Here is an 18,247-nt window from a genome sequence, read left to right on the forward strand (position 1 = left end):
CTCAAATTTCACCATTATGGCGGTGTGATGGGTGTGAAAGAGAAACAAACCAAAATTCTTCTACTGATAGAGTATATATTATTTTCTTGCTTCTTTTGAAAGCTTTTCCTCACTTTTTTTAGGGGGGTGACTAGAGGAATGTTTCAAGGTCCCCATTCCATGTGTTAATGATTCTATTCAAATGTTGAATTCCAGCCTTCTCTCTGTAATAAAGCTTTTAAAAGACAAGTTATCTTGCTTAATTCTCAAAACAATTATGCATTTAAGAGTCACAAGTTCAAGAACTGGACTGTACAAAACAACAGTCACTAGCCACATGTGACTATTGAACACGTGAAATATGGCTAGTCCAAATTGAGACACGTTATAAGTGTAAAATACATGATCTAGTTTGAAAAAAATCTAAATTGCATCATTAATACATTTTCATATTGATTACATGTTGAAATACTCTTTTAGATGGGCTAAATAAAATACATTATAAAAATAAAGTTATACCGATTTAATTGTTATGTTTTTAATATGAATATTAGAAACTTTAATTTTATATATGTGGTTCACACATTTTTACAGGATAGCACTGCTCTAAAAACTGTGCAGCTTCTTATATGGAAAAAAATTTTCAGGCTTTTTGTTTAGAATTATAAATACTTAATTTTTTTTGTAATAATTTCAACTGCCTGTACAAGATAAATAGATACCAGATGGGTTTCTGAAAATGAGAAGTGCAGTTGGCCTTGTACACAAGCAAAATAAAAAGATAATTAGACCACAGTCCAAAGACTGAACAAAGTAGAAAAGAAAATAGGACCAAGGTAAATTATATCAATGTCTAGGATGACAAAGTACAACATGAGAGAGACAACAATGGCTCCAGACAGGAAGGACATGCTGGGGGTGGTGTGGAGATGCCAGTGATGGTGTGGTATGGTTACCTCAAACTTAGGGGCAAGACAACTGGAAGGCAGGTAGGAAGAGCTACTGTAATCAGTCACCTGCTTTGGGATCTTGAATCTGTCTAGTTGGGATGTGGCCCTGTTCTCATCCCTCAGAATAATGGTGTGAAGAGACATAATATATATAGTACACTCTGTCAGACTTGAATCATGCTGTTACTGTGGCATCATCCCAGTGAGAAGTCTGATGTCTTTATTATTTACCCTGTACCCACAAGGAAACAGGTTCTGAGAGGTTAAGTAAATTTCAAATCACAAAGCTACTAAAGGTTTCAACACAGTTCTCTGCCTGAGTCTAAATCTCATTGTTACCTTTTGTGTTCTTCCTCCCCTGATCAAAGAAGATAGTCTCTGCCTTTAAGTAATTCTCAGCCTGGTGAAAAAATATTAAATTCCTTTTAAATTACAAATTATTTGTAAAATCTGGACTCACTATATCCTTTTTGGTGAGTTGGTGGTGCTTTTAGACACACAGATTTGACTATGTTACTTCAAAATGCTTTGGGAATATAGAGTCATCTAGTATAGTTTGTAGTCAGAGACGTTTGTTTATAGTATTTGGTGTTGATTACTCAGTTGATCAAAAATGAATGCCTTGTGTCTCTTTCTTGCTTTCCTTTCTTTTTAGATCTGAGTTTTTATTTATTATAGTTAAATTTATTGAAGTGACATTGATTAATAAAATTATGTAGTTTTCAACTGTGCAAATCTATAATGTATCATCTGTATATTGCATTGTGTGCCCACCACCCAAAGTCTAATCTCCCATTACCATATATTTGACCTTTTTTCACTCTTTTACTACCACCCAACCCTCTTCCTCTGATACCCACCATACTGTTGTCTGTGTTTATGAGTCTTTGTTTTCCTTGTTTGTTCATTTGTTGCTTTCAGTTTTATACCCCATGACACATTATACCAAATGGACATAATTGGCATTGACAGAGTCTTTCACTCCAGAACACCAAATTATACATTCTTCTCTAGTGCACATGGAACAGTCTCAAGGATAGACCATAAGTTGGGACACAAAACTAGCCTCAACAAATATAAGATTGAGATTGTTTTAATCAGATCTTGTTGTCACTTTTCCTGATTTTAGTTGTGAATGACTGAGTCTTACTCATCTCTGCAATCTCATAGCTTAGCCAAGTGTCTAGCACACAGGTGATGGTTTGTCATCCATCATGATATGAACACATTTCTATGCAGTAAGCATTCAATAAAAAGGAACTGCTCATTTCCTATTGGATAGACACCATTATAGAAGAATGTATATGGTTGTATGCTATACTTATAATCTGATGGATCACAATGACACATCCTTGTGATAAACACTGCCCATGTGTAAGCACAGGTTGCTGTAACACCTTAGGATGAAAGTTAACCTAGTCTGGTAAAAAGATTTCCAAAGAAGTGTTAGTTAAGCTAAGATCTAAAGGAAGAAGTGAAGAAAGGAAAAAGATTAAAGAACTGGTGGAAATTGAAAGGTATTTCTAACAGAAAGAAGAATGTAAGGTAAAGGCATTCTGGACTTGCAATTTGTTCAGTTTGGAGTTTGGTCAGAGGGTATAGTTGGGGAGGGGGTGAAAGTAGGAGGACTATGGGGAGGGAGGGAGTAAGGAGAAATGTTCAGCCAATGTTGAAGGGATTATTTTAAGAAGCAATATATCACAAAAGGCAATTCATTAAGAATTTCTAAAATGAATCATTTAAAATATAAATTTTAGACCATTTTAACTTATAAGCACATTTTGTAAAATTTAAAAAATTAAGATGGATTTTACCCTGATAATTTTGGAGACCTCATTTTCATATATACATATGCATATTTATTATATATCCACTTTGTTTTAATTCTATGATCTGTACCATACTTATCATTAAGGTTATTTACCTTATGATAAATGGGCTTTATTAGTGGTGATGTGAAGCATTATTATTTATTCATCTATAAAGCTTATAAAGTTCCTGTGAATTCATTTATTCAGGAATTATTATTTAAAATCCCAAAGTTTTCTGATTTTGCTTTTAAATGAAGAAGGGTAAAATCAGTTCTACTTATTATTTTGATTAATCAGTTTATAAATCTGGGAAGATAATATGCTTAAAAGAAAGGATTACACAAAGATGCTTATCACAAAACCAGTTTTAAGTCTTAGTTCTTTGGCAAATATATTGTTTTTTATTTTTGTAATATAACTTCAAAATTGGTGAACATTTTCTGTTGATGTAGCTAAAAGGGATTATTGAATTGAACATAGTTTGTAATGCTCCAAAGAATACTATGTTATAAATTTTTTTATCATAAATCCAGTACTTGTCTTGGTGGATTCAAAGAGAAGAAATCCTAAGTAAGCATTAAATTTTCTTTAAAAATCATTAAAATCTTTGTGTTATTTTAGTTGTTAATGGATAAAATTTATCTATATTATTATGATAGTGTTTGAAGAAAGTAATTTGTGTCACGGTATGCTCTTTTTACTTTTGCACTTTATAAATAAATGATTCTTTAAATTTATGAACACAAAAGGATAAATAGTACATTCGAATCTCCCACACTATAAAGAAAATAACCATTTACATTTTTATCATCATTCTTTATGACAAATAATGCTGATCTTGCAGACTGTGCCTTTGCTATATACAATGGAAATTAAGTTCAGCTTAAATTAAAATAATTTTGATTTGTGACTTGATCCATGGGGTTAAAAGACCAATAAAACATAAGACATTTCTCTTGCTCTGTGGAGTGAAAAGGAAGTGGAGAGATTAATGAAAGGATGATCAGGATTGAAAATTAGGAACAAATAAAATTGTTTCTTCCCTGGCTCTGTCCCTTCCTCCATAAACACTTAGGAAGTATCTCCTATGAATCAAGTACTGAAAAGATAAAAGAGGAAAACAATCGCGTTACATACAATCCTTTATTCGTTTTTACAACTAAAACCAGATTTTAGTTTTTAAATTCTTCAACTGTATGTTGCGCATGCAGTTTAATATGTAATCATGACAAATGATTGTAACAGACCTGCCCTGCCGGCGGTATTTTGCACTGCACTCTAAAGCGATAGTAAAACCACTACAAGGGATTCACCCCCACTTAGTCTTTTTGCAATCACTGCTCTCAGCCAACATAGTAATTAAAGAGTAGAAGATTGGCCTTTTTTGTTATAATTCAACCCTTTCCGCCCACTCCACTTTCCACTGCAATGCAAGAGGGGAAAAAAACAAACTAGTTTTACTGGGTGAACGGCAACGAGGGAGGAAAGGGAGGAAGGAAGGGAGAGAAAAGAAAGAAGCAGGGAGGGAGGGAGGAAGGGAGTGACGGAGTGACGGAAGGTGGGACTGAAACGAAGGAGAGGTATTGTTCTTTTTTCCATTTGTTCTGTAGATTCCGCGCTCTTTTCTCCAGTCTCCCAGCCAGGTAGCATCTCCTCCGGGCTCGGACCCCGGCCCCGCCCCCTAGCGTCAGAGCCAGGGAGCCTGCGGCTGGCGGTTATCTCTTTAAGTGACAGCTGTGGCTCGGGTCCCAGTCCGGGGCTTGACGTCAGTGCCGCCACCCCGGCTGCGAGTAGTTAGCGCCACCGTTCGCGCTCGGGACTCGCGGCGCGCTGGCAAGCTGCTGGGGCGGCGAGTTTTCTTTGCTCCGACCCCTCCTCTCACCCTCCCCACGGAGAGCCGAGCGGCAGCGTAAGAGCTTCTCGCAAGTGTCTCTCACACTTCCCGGCCGTCGCCCCAAAGGAGCAGCCGCTCCTCCTAGCGCCTCTACCACCATCGCCGCCGCCGCCGCGGTTCCCGCTGAGCTCCTCTCCTGCGCTTTGCTCCCCCGATGGAGCCCGAGCGCCTCGGCCGCCAGCGCTGCCCCGGGCCCTGAACCGGTCCGCCCCGGCCGGAGGAACAAGTTCCGGCCTGAGGGCGCACCAGGCGCACGTCAAGGCCGGGGACCCCCGGCGGTGCAGGGCGCCGGCTTCGGGAAGCAGAAAGTGCGGCTCGTCTGGGTCACCTGGTGGGGCGGACCATGGCTTTGAAGGACACGGGCAGCGTCGGCAGCACCATCCTGCCCATTAGCGATATGGTGTCCTCGACCAGCTCTCCTGGCTCGTCGGCAGCCGCAGCCCCGGGGCTCTGCGCGCCGTCGCCCTTCCCTGAGGTGGTGGAGTTGAACGTGGGGGGCCAGGTGTATGTGACCAAGCACTCGACGCTGCTCAGCGTCCCGGACAGCACTCTGGCCAGCATGTTCTCGCCCTCCAGCCCCCGGGGCGGCGCGCGACGCCGGGGTGAGCTGCCCAGGGACAGTCGGGCGCGCTTCTTCATCGACCGGGACGGCTTCCTTTTCAGGTACGTGCTGGATTATCTGCGGGACAAGCAGCTCGCGCTGCCGGAGCACTTCCCCGAGAAGGAGCGCCTCCTGCGCGAGGCCGAGTACTTCCAGCTCACCGACCTGGTCAAGCTGCTATCGCCCAAGGTCACCAAGCAGAACTCGCTCAACGACGAGGGCTGCCAGAGTGACCTGGATGACAACGTCTCGCAGGGAAGCAGCGACGCGCTCCTCCTGCGGGGGGCGGCGGCCGCCGCGCCCTCGGGCCCGGGATCGACAGGCGGCGGGGGCGCGCTGGACAAGCGCTCGGGCTTCCTCACGCTCGGCTACCGCGGCTCCTACACCACGGTTCGCGACAACCAAGCAGACGCCAAGTTCCGGCGTGTGGCGCGCATCATGGTGTGCGGACGCATCGCGCTGGCCAAGGAGGTGTTCGGTGACACGCTCAACGAAAGCCGCGACCCCGACAGACCTCCCGAGAAGTACACGTCCCGCTTCTACCTCAAGTTCACCTACTTGGAGCAGGCGTTCGATCGCCTGTCCGAGGCCGGCTTCCACATGGTGGCGTGTAACTCCTCGGGTACGTCTGCCTTCGTCAACCAGTACCGCGACGACAAGATCTGGAGCAGCTACACCGAGTACATCTTCTTCCGTAAGTTTACAGTCTCCGAATTTCCTCGTTCTCCCTGAATCCGGAAGGGCTGGTGTCCAGAGGGAGCTGGTTAATCGATCAACGCCAAGGTTTGCCCTGCATGCCCCCTTCACCTAGCAGACAGGATTTGCGCTTTCTCCTTTTACGATCTCCCCTCTTGTCCCTCAGAAGCACGCAGTTCCCACGCAGTCCTCTTTTTAACTTCATTGATCTTGCCCTCTCCCCTGCTCTGCATCTCTAGTCGCTGGGCTCCCTTCTACCGCGGAGGGCAGGGAGGGGACCTGGGAGCACTGGCGGGGCGCATGGGATCTCCTCCCCGCTTCTGCCGGACTCCTGGGGATCCACCTATGTGAATCTTAGTGTTTCCTCTCCAGAGGGCAGGTTGGCGTGGGGGCATCGCCGCACACCGCCAGGATTACCTCCTGTTCGCACTGGTCTGGCGCAGGAGAGTTCAAAGACCGGTGGTTTCAGAAGGGGGCAACCTGAGAAGTGATGACTGTGCCTCCAGAGTCCCTCTGGGGGCCTGGGTATGAGAATTACTGGTGGGAAAGAGGTCTCCATCGACCCAGAGAAACCTCAGATTTCCCCCCGCCACTTGTCATCTGTAATTGCTCCGTGTTTTGGACAGGGGAGGGTGTAGGGAGCTAAAGAGTTTGGGTGGCCATGGTCAGGTTTGGAAATAGGCAGGGACATGGTGTGTGCTTGTGTCCGCATCATTGTGTGTGTGTGTGTGTGTGTGTGTGTGAGAGAGAGAGAGAGAGAAAGAGAGAGAGAGAGAGAGAGAGAGAGAGAGAGAGAGATTGTATGCAGTGCACCTTGGGAGGGGGCCCTGTGGATCAAGTTCAAGAACTCGACCAAATATCCAAATATCACTGGGGTTTGGAGGATGGGGAGGCTCACTGCTCAGTGACGTTTTAGAACATGAAGAGGGCCACCGCTAAAGAGCTATTTGGGAAAATGAAAAGCCAGCTGGGATGCAGCATTTGGCAAATGGTTTTTCTTCCACAAGACACAAGAAACTTTGAAATTTGCTTATGCTATTAGGGAGAGTAGCAGTGACCGCCTATGATAGAAACAGACCAGCTTTAATTGTATTTATTTATTTTGGTAATTTTGTCATTGTTTGGGAACTAGACAATTTTCTGCACTTTATTTTGACCGGAGAAGTGGAAAAGGATGTCTCCTTGCACAGGTGCAGGCTTGATTGGAAGATGCTCATTGTATATTCTAATAACCTTGGAGGTAAGATGACAAAACTCAGCAGGCTTGGTCTTAGAGTTAGATTGTCTTTTTTAACAGTGCTGGATTTTTTGAGAAAGCCATTCCAACTGAGAAACTAAGAAAGTGTCCTCTGAAGTGGTAGATAAAAATCTAATTGTCTTAATTATATCAAAGTATTATTTCTCATTGCATAATAAAAGGAAAGAAAAGCCACCCAAAGGTAATATTTTATTGCTTATATATAAGGTCTTTTAAAATATATTAAGTAATTAAATTATATTTAGCATTACTCTTTACATTTTATCACTTATTAGTGGGACCTTTATTAACATTTTAGATCTTAAATATTTATGCCATTTCAACGTGGATATATTTTCAAGAATTTCAGAACATGAAATGAAATGAACCTTTGACTTTCTTGTGTTTAGTGATTTTTGTTAGAGAAGATAAGCATAAGTAAGTGTTCTACAGTTAAGTTACTTGCAGTTTGGAATCTTTCAATTTTGGTCTTTCTTGTTCCCTGAAAAAGCTGTGGACTTAAAAATTTTCATTAGTTTGGTTATAAAGAAGTAATAACAAGTTTTCTCTAAATTATGAAAACATACCCTTAAAATAGTGTATTGAAGTTGGAAACTCAGTCAATTTAACTAATAAGATAATTAGAGATATTTGGAATTTAGAATATTTCACTTCTGGAGCAAGTAAACAGCATGTAATTATCTTGTTTAGTGGTTTCTATTTAAAATGAGTATCAGTGTTATTCATCAAAACCAAAATTATTGGATAAACTTCCCTTTTGACACAGTACTTTCAACAAATATTTATTTAATGTATAACATGCATAATCATTTTAACACCTTTTTAAATTCAGGCTACATGTGAACTTTGAACCTTTCCTAAAATCTATAGACTTGTAGTTTATACACTTGCTATTTGCCGAATGTGTGATATTGGTTGAATTATTTACTTGTTTTGTTTCTCAGTTTCCTCACCTGCCTAATATATTATAGTACCAATAGGATTTGAGAATACACGTAAAATGCTTAAAACAATGTTCAACCTATTATAAAAGCTTAACAAAGGTTAACTGTTAAGAATTATAATTAATCGAGTACAGACTTTATTATTCTTGTTGATACTAAATTTAAATTTTCATAGTAAGTATAGTTGATTTAATTGTTAGTTTATTGGAAAAATATTTTGCAATTAAATGATAGCATAATAAACTTTCACAAGTGTGAAACAAACAATTTAATTACCAGCTTCTTTCCTGGAACTGAGATTTCTCAGGCCAAGTTCAAGTCACCTAGCTTTGGCAATCATACTCCAGTTAGTTTTTTTGGATCAACTCCAACAGAATTCTTTTCTGATTCAGGGCCAAGAAGTGTTTTAATACTCTACACTAGGACTTGAAACTTTGGCAGTATTTTCTGACAAACACTGAGCTAGATTTATATCTCCTTAAGTGCTTGTATCCAAGTCATTGGGTTCTAATGCTAAAGGTTATACACAGGCTATTAAACATTTAATACCAGCTTCATTTGGCTACGTGAGCACTCTTATCTATTCTGAATCTTTTTTTAATAAATATTTTATTTATTTATTTTTTAGAGAGAGGGGAAAGGAAGGAGAAAGAGAGGGAGAGAAAAATCAATGTGCGAGAGAACTTTCAATCAATTGCCACCCCCCCCAACCAAAACTCCTAACCAGGGGCCTGGCCCACAACTTAGGCATGTGCCCTGACAGGAACTGAACTGGTGACTTTTCGGTTTGTGGGACAATACCCAACCTACTAAACCATAGCAGTCAGGGCAGTCACGCCAGTCAGGACTATTCTGAGTCATAACTCATTATTTTATCAAGTCTTTTAGAGTCTGCAGAGTATACTAGTACTATTGCACTCTATATTACTCTTCTAATACTTAAGATAGATTGTCCTTTCTTGAAGAAAAACAGTGATTTATTGGACTTCCTTTTTTTTGAGAGTGTGTCTGTTAAATGTAGTTATAGCTGTTTTTAGCAATATCTGGGAGACAAAACATTGCCCTTATATTACATAGATAATACATAGTTATCTGCTTGGAATATGATACATAGACCACTGATATTTAAAATTAGCATTATATATCCTTTATTTCTCATAATCAGTAAGTTTTCAGAAACATAGTACTGATTAATTGGTCTCTTAACAGTGCTTTGAGTCTGGTGCTCCATATGTTAGCTGAATAATACATTGTGTGAAAGTGCACCTTTTTTTAAGGATTTTTCTTGATATTCCTTAAGTTTGATGTCTCCTTTTTGTTGTGATATATAACATTAACTATGCAGCAAAAAGAAAGGAGGAACTCCTACCTTTTGCGACAGTATGGATGGAACTGGAGAGTATATGCTAAGTGAAATAAGCCAGTTGTTGAGACATAGATACCATATGATCTCACCTATAACAAGAATCTGATGAACAAAATAAACTAACAAACAAAATAGAACCACAGGCAAGGAAACAGGGATCAGACTGAACATGACCAGAGGGGACAAGGGAGGGGAATAATGGCGGAAAGAACAGGAAGGGACTAGACAAAGAACAAGTTTGAATGACCTGCTGACATGGACCACAGTGTGAGCATTGACTGCGGGAGCCAAGGGAGGGGTGGGATGGATGGGGGAGAGCAAGGGGGAAAAAATTGAGACAACTGTAATAGAATAACAGTAAAAATGATTTAAAAAAGAATTAATGCTATTTCTGAACTGGACTGTGAAATTTAATTTGTCTTACTATATTTTTATTTCCTCTCTTTCAAATTCTGATTTAATTTATACAGTTGGGTTGAAGAAATCTAGTCAAGTTGAAAACCTTAAAACAGCTATTCAATCCTATGTTAACAGGCCTGTTAGAGTAAAAGCTTCTAAGAAACATCTTTAAAAAGTCATTCTATTTAGGTAAATACCTTTAAAGTTATATATTATTCTCCAGTTTAAAAATACATCCACTTTATCACCAAACACTGTTTTATGGAAAACAACTTTGTTAATCAGTTTTTAAGTTGGTTCCTTTCCTCCTGAAAACTTATTAGTTATTTTTATAATTATAATGTGAAAATTTGTTCTGCAAACCACGTAGCTGAATGACCTTTGAATCAGTGGAGAAAAAGAAAAAGGAAAAGACAACTTTGTAAGACACCATGACTCTTGTTTTATGTAGATGGTTGCAATAATAAAGCAAATAAAAATGACAAAAACCTTGGAGTACAAAGACTTTGTTGACTGTGCTATGACATTGCCTCCTATTTCAGGGCATTGAACTTTTATGTCTGGCATAGTACTGTCTCTAAACTTGATCTTTTTTGTAATGTTGGGCATTACCTTTCGCTGACACCCTTTCTACAGTTTCTTGTTGGTCAGTCTGTGCAGGTAAGGAAGCTGAAGGACTGAATGGTATTGTAAGCCTTATTTGGCAAGGTTCTGTCTTTTATATCTTAGAATATTAGAACTCACAATGTGTGTGTGTGTGTGTGTGTGTGTCTGTATTTGTGAGTGTATGAGTATGTCTTTATTGAAAAGAAAAAAAATTCTTTTTGGAGAAAAGAGAAATAATCTGTATGAAGTTATCATCAGTTGTTATCTATTCTATTGTAACAGGTATTAGCTGGCATTAATTAAAAATGTGAAAATGTCCACTTGTCATTAAGAAGTAGCCCTTTTTGAATATGAAAATAACATAGGCAGTTTTAGAAATCTTATAAAAGAAAAGTCAAATTTCAAAAATGATCACCATTAATTGCTAATAAGATCTTGATTTATTTCCTTACTTCCAGTCTTTTTTTCTGTGCATATATAAATGATAAACATTTTTAAAAAGTTATGGCTTAAACTAAGTACATGGTTTGTATGATGTCTTTACTTCTGTTTTATACTCAACAAAATTAATAAATTGATACATTTAATGACATTTCCCCGATGACATTAACTTCTTTATTGTCGCCTTAGATAATAAAGTATAATGCAAGTCCTTTGCAACAGACAATATTATAAACATCAGTGTTGAATATTTTCCCTGAAAGCTTAGGAAATATTTGACCATTTTTAAAGAACAGAATGTGTAGTAAAAAGAACATTTAGTAAGTACCTACACTTGTGATGTGTTGTATGTACAACTTTGTTTACTTTCGTAACATTCCTTCAGCTTGGCATTATTTCCCTGATATTTCAGCTAGGAAACTATGGTTTGGAGAGGTTAAGTAACATACCTGGTTTATAGAACAGATGTGGGACTGGACAAGACTTTGAATAGTTTTGTCTTATTCCTAAGCCCTTCCTCCTAAACATTTTAAAATAATGCCTGTTTCATGTAGTAATATGATAAATACATTTCGTTATCAATTGAGTACATAGAAATTAGATCTACAAGCAAAATAATGGTGGTGTGAACTGCATATGTATGGACCTAATATTTTTTAATTTATGTTCAATTTTCAAAGAATGCCATAAATATGTGTTTTTAATCTTTAGTTGATGGAAGGGTTGATTTTTATTAAGGATGTCATTCATGGATGTTTTGAAATTAAAGAAAATAAACCATTCAACGCAATTTAATGCATTTTTTGGGTGAACAAGTAATATGTATAGCTTTGATAAGCTGACTTAAATTTAAAGTGTTAAGGTAGTTATATGCTCTTCTTATGAAGAAAATTAATTTTACCTTGTGTAATAAAACACATTTTATGTGTTTGTAGAAGATGGCAGAAAGAGAGGCTATTTTAGTTGAAATCAATTTTGTTAATTATATATTGTTATTGGTCTTAAGTACTGGCAAATGCCATTAAATTATATACTTGTTATAATTAGGTTAAAAAAAATATCAAGTACCTGTTGAACATTGGGATTGGCTTTAGTAGCTCTGAAGTTTTAAAGTATTGTGGAAAAATATATTTTTATATTTATAATACAATATGTATGTGTAAACTTGAAGTACTTGAAAAGTACCATTTTGGATTACTCTTCAATCTGTACTTAATTTCACATATTTTAAAAGCCTCATCTGAATTAACTTCAGGGCATTTTAATGAACGTTTAACAGTTAGCAGCCGCAATGCTGCAGGACATGCTGGTGGCATCTCTAATGAGTTCCTTCTTTCAGTAGGGGGGCTACACAACCAGAGATTTTGCAAGGACTCACCTAAAGAAGAGAGCAATTGTATTCACAAGATTTCAGTGCCACTCCAAGTGGAAGTTAAATACATAAGCTCCAAGGGTAATGGTGAACTTCCAGCTGCTGATTTGGAAATACATGTTCTGGGCCCATTATCTGTACGCTTCTCACCCTTTGTTTCTGCAAGTGAGCATTACATGAAACATAATTATCCTACAAATTTAATTGGATTTTGCACTTTGGAAAAAAAAAAGTGAAGTGTTTTGTGATAAGCTTTAATAACCCATTGGTTTTTAAACACTCAGCCCAGCCATATAATACTAGGTGACCCCCTTGCTGTAGTATCTGTTTACATGCAGCCTCTGAATGTCTTCCTTTCTTAATAGTACACCAGATATAGGTCCTCATTGCAGTTTCTACAATTTGAAATTATCTCTCTTTTTCTTTCTTGATGTATCTTACCTTTATCTAGCTTTATTGAGAGATAATGGACATATAACATTGTAAAAGTTTATGTGCTACTACATGATAATTTATATATTGTGATATGATGACCACTGTAGTGTTAGCTAGCACCTCTATCACAATATGTAATTGCCATTTCTTTTTTGTGGTGAGAGCATTTAGAATTCACTCTTAGTAACTTTTAAATATATAATACAGTATTATTAATTGCTATCCCAATACTGTGCATTAGATCCTTATAAATTATTTGTCTTCCAACTGTAATTTGTACCCTTTGACCCAAATCTCCCCAACCCCCACTGTCCCCATCACTTCCCATCCTTTGGTAACCACCATTCTTACTCTGTTTCTATGAGCTCAGCTTTTCTTAGATTACACATTAAAGTGATATCACATAATATTTGTCTTTTTCTGTTAGACTTTTTTCACTTGTAATATATTGAGGCCCATCCATGCTGTCACAAATGGCAGGGTTTCCTTTGATCTCATGAATGAATAATATTCCAGTGTGTGTGTGTGTGTGTGTGTGTGTGTGTGTGTGTGTGTGTGTGTGTGTGTTTCACATTTTCTTTATCCATTCCTTCCTTATGGATATTTAGGTGGTTCCTTAATCTTAGCCATTTTATGTAATGTCATAATGAATATAACAGTACATATATCTATTTGTGATCCTTTTTTCATTTCCTTTGGGTATATATACCCAAGTGGAATTGATAGATAATGTAATTATCCTTTTTCATGTTGATGTTTCTCATCAGCTTACTTTCCTTAAGAGTTGGCTCTGGCTCTTACTTTTGTGTTCTCAGCCCCTAATGTAGTGCCTAGTGGCATATTAAGAGTGCAGTATTTGTCTTCTGAATGGAAGTGAAAACTAATGACTGAACCAGAGATGTTTGAGGTTCCATTAAGATAGTTATTGAATTGAGATTTAATTTCATTTCAGTTTAAATTTTACTTATTGAGCAATTATCAGGGTGCAGCTTGGGGCAAGACATATAAATATGAATGACAGAGACCTTTTCTTTAATGTGATCACAGTAGGCTTTATGTTGTAGTGACTTATGTTATAGAGGAGTTATTTCATGTATTAGCAAGAGCAGAGTAATGGCATCAGAAGTTGTTACACAGACACCTATAAAAATGAAAATAAATAAAATGTTAGCTAAAATATATGCAGATTAAAATAATGTTATAAACGAAATTGTAAGAATTACAAACATATACATGGATTCACACATACAGATATATATACACATTTATTTATAGATAAATGATTGGTGGTATAAGAGATTCAAAATAGCTGACTTGTTTTTTTAGGGTATGAAAGATTTGGACAAATGCTTAGTGCTTGTAGCCTTTGTACAAAGAATCTTGGAGTGTGGTGTGGCTGCTGTCTCCAGACATGGTCAGGTTTTACTGTGGTGTAATATAAGTTCAGGAAGTCTATAGCTATCCTGGTGGGTATTTGCAAAGGTGATGATCATTAACTCTGTATTGCTATCTCTACTCTTATTTTTTGAAAAGTACCTTAAAATAAGCCATTATCAATATTATCATATCAAGTTCACTTACATTCATTAATCACATGTTAAGGTTTATTGGCAAAAAGCTTTGTTGGCAGTAAGAGCACATAGTTTCATGATACCTAGTAGGGCGCTCATTAGTTCAATGTTATTCTCCAGTTAAATTTAGAATGCTATTTCTAACATATTGTACCAATTTCTATATTAAAACCTCCTTATGTAGGAAAAGTATTTTAAAGACAATAAAATAATAAAATAAAGAAATCTATAGTGTAGACTTCAGGTCACTAGAACAGTAAGTGATTTAACTATTCAATTGTGCTATTTTCAGCAGTTATAATACCAAAAAACCTTGAGCAAAATGAAATTTGTATATATTGATTTTTCTAATCACTTTGTATAATCAGACATGTCTGATTTCTGGTACAAGTGGACTAGGAAGAGCGGTGCTGTGCTTAAGGAGCGACAATACCAAGATCTATTGGTCCTCGTGCCTAAGAAACAAAAACCCTAAACACTATGAATGTTTTAATACTTTTTAGTCAGATTCTTTGACAAATTCTGGCTTGAGCTTGGAGATATTGGAAAAATAATTTAATCTCTCTCCTGAAGGGAAATTGAAGAAAAATATAACACATATCTCAGAGGTTTTTATGAGGATTAAGTGATATATGATATATATGTATTTATGTCACTTAGAAGAATATCAAATACAAGTTAAATGCTTAATATGTGCTAGCTATTGTTATTTATTAGCTGAAAGGACTCAAAATACTTAACTACTTGCATTTCTATACTTGTAATTCTCAGTACCACATTTCCCTTTTTATTTTGAGAAATTTGGTAGCTATATCTATTCAAAAGTACTCTGGTAGCATTATCTGGTTTATTATCATTATCATTAGTAAACATTTAAAAAAGTTATTGACATACCATATGTAAAGTCAATTGTAATTTATTATTAAAATAAGCTTGTTCTAGTTGGATCATCACTGCTTAGGGAAAAAATGTACTCTTCTAGGTCTAGTCCTGGGAATTATTTTGACATAATTAACAAGAATACGGGTATTCAGTGGTTATTGTCTCAAACTATGGGTTGTATTTAGGCAAATCACCTCTTAATCATACTCTATATATTTCTGATGAAGGCTTTTAGCCTTGATTGTTAGCAATTTTATGCAAGAGAACAAATCGTCAAAGGGCCAGGTGGGCTCAAACATTGCTCAAAATTTGGGCATTTGGCCAAACATTTCAGGCTAGATTTTGGATCTGAGTACATAGCTCCACAATTTTCAAAATACTGTGTTAGATTTCAACTCAATCAGCTCCTATTGAAACTATGCTACACATTTTGAATATAAGTTTTCTAATTGCTGAAAGTCTAGGTATCTGAAGCAAGATATCTAAGGCAAATGATGGCAGCCATTCAGAGATAATTCTTGGATATTTTTACCTCTTTTGGTTGGTGAAGGCTGCATCTAGAATGTCTCTTTGCAGGTGAGGGTAAACATTTTCATGGATTTAATTGAGCTTTTTAAAATTTAAGGTGTATAACATGTTACTTTGATATATGTATGTATTGTTAAATGATTGCTGATGTAATGATATTTATCACATTACATAATTATAGTACAATATTATTGTCTACAGTCATCATACTGTGCATTAGATCTCTGTGGCTTATAAACTATCTGTTACAAGCTATACCCATAAACACTATTACAATTCTCCCCCAATTCTGCTGGTAATCATCATTTTACTCTGCTTTTTTCAAGTTTAACTTTTTTAGATTTCACATGTAAGTGATATCATATAGTACTTGTCTTTGTGACTTATCCCACATGTGTCAAATTGTCCCATTTTTTAATGATAATTAATCCGTAGTTGTGAGTAGTGTCAGTCTGATCAATGGTGTTGGTCTGATCCCATCAAACATTTAGTTTTATCATTGATGACCATTGCCTGATGCAAATATGACATTAGGGACTGCAAAATTTTGCTTTTTGTAATTTTGTCATTTTTTTTCACATTTGGTAGGTGGAATTTTATAGTGAACCTTTTTCTCAAAAATCTACTTAAAATATAGTTCATAGGGGAAAGGCAGGGAAATGCATGATTCTTTCTTATTTCTTGTCAGTTTTCACAGTAAAGGAGTTGGTTCTCTGGTAACTTCCAATGAGAGTCAGTGAGTTGTGGCTATTATTCTGGTATTTTAATGGTTTCTTTTATTTTTTCCTGTTGTGTAGTTGTCTTCTTTGTGTTTCTCTTTTGCTGCTGCTTTTTTCCAATCTCTCCCACCCCACCTCATGTGTGTTGTGAAATCATGGATGTTTTATGTATTTGAGCATTTCAGTCAATGACAGTTATTATTTTGGATGCTCAAGCTGCTCAGTCTTGGACCAGTGAAAGATTCTGTGCTCTTCTGAAACAGCACATTAACACATTGGTAGATTACTTGCCACTAGGTAATCATAACCTTTAACTGCTTGGTTTTGTGGTATAGAAATAGCTGGATTGGTCAGCTCCCTAACTTTCCAAATTATAGGACTCTCCTTCCCCTTCCCTGATAAACTTCAGGCAAAGAGTGCCTCCTTTAGAAGAGCTATGTTTTCTTCTACGTCTTTTGGGGGTTTTCTGGGTGGGTCTTTCTTCCTTATTAGACTTCACTGAAAGAGGCAGGAAGGGAACACTACACACCTATATTCTAAAAGTCCCTGGCACTTTATCTCATACTATAGCTTTCATCAGCATGTGTCTACCTTCTAACGTATATCAGATCGTAATTTGATGAAATGGTCACCAGTTCTCCCATCTGCAACATCATTATCCTGTGGCCAACCACCTGACTGCATCCATGCTAGGTTAAACCAGTACCATATTTTAGGTTTAGTTATTTCAGGAAGGCCATATTCTCTAATCTAAGTTATATTTCTTAGCTACATAAAACCAAATGCATTCTAGTTAAAGCTGAAGGGATTTATTAAGAATATATATATAACCTTATGGAATCATGGGAAGAATGAAAGAAATGGACTCTAGACTGAGCTCGTAAGACTTCAGATCACACTGGAGAATTGTCTGTGCCACAATCAGGGAACTCAGAATAAAGAATCTGCCAGGAGAGCTCCAGGCCACTTCCTCTGCAACACCACGCTGCCCTGTGCCCACCCTCCCCTGAACAATGAATGAAAGTCTGTGGGGGGCTGAGTGTTGGAACATGGACCACATCCAGAAGCCCATTGCAATGGAAACAGGAAATTTAATTTTCAGCTGTCTAGCCTCTTCATGCCAGCATACAGCAGGCCCATTCCCTGAATCTTGCACCCCCTGTGTCTCATCTGTATTTGCAAAGAACATCTGAAAGACAATAATTTTAATTAAAATACTTACAAATACATTAATATTCATACAGATTTCAATTTTGCAAAGACATCATTATATACCTCTCTTTATGCCCATTCCAGTATATGCTATTGTATGTAAAATAGAAATGAGACTAGTAATTTTAATCTCATCATCTCAGTGCAAGTTGTCCCAGAGGAAAAAGTACAGAAAGTAGGATCACAGCGTGGGTAACAAAAAATACCCAAGGAAGGTTTATACTATGGAAGTATGTAGTTCTAAAGGGCAGAGTCCAGGAGAAAGGGATGTACACCAGGGTGTTAGACTACAGTTGTGGTAATGCTATAGTGTATATGGATTCTGGCACAGGTTAGAGAAAATCAGAAGATTTTGGTAAACCTTTTGTTTCTGTCATTTTCTAGTTATTGATTTCCTGAAAATCACTTACATACTTTGAGATTATTTTCCCATCTCTCACCTGCAGAATGATCTGAGTATAAATGAGATGATACTTTAGGACCTCAGCTTAATTGTATGGTGAAAATTGAACCAGTAGTCACAACATAAGTTGTTTTGAGGTAAAATATGAGGATAAAGCTGATGAAGGAGAAGTTCTCATTT

The 18,247-nt window shown here is 37.4% G+C and overlaps 1 protein-coding gene across 1 annotated transcript in view; it reads left to right on the top strand.

Annotated features, from left to right (window-relative positions):
* The first annotated feature begins 4,651 nt into the window (after window positions 1-4,651).
* Window positions 4,652-18,247, top strand: part of KCTD8 (potassium channel tetramerization domain containing 8) — a 195,495-nt gene continuing 181,899 nt past the window's right edge. The window contains exon 1 of the mRNA XM_090266924.1: window positions 4,652-5,929. Within this exon, the coding sequence (XP_090123050.1) occupies window positions 4,978-5,929 (952 nt within the window). The 5' untranslated portion in view covers window positions 4,652-4,977. The remainder of the gene's footprint in view (window positions 5,930-18,247) is intronic.

Source organism: Furipterus horrens, unplaced genomic scaffold (assembly GCF_987537825.1).
Source record: "Furipterus horrens unplaced genomic scaffold, mFurHor1.1.pri manual_scaffold_2, whole genome shotgun sequence".
NCBI lineage: Eukaryota > Metazoa > Chordata > Mammalia > Chiroptera > Furipteridae > Furipterus > Furipterus horrens.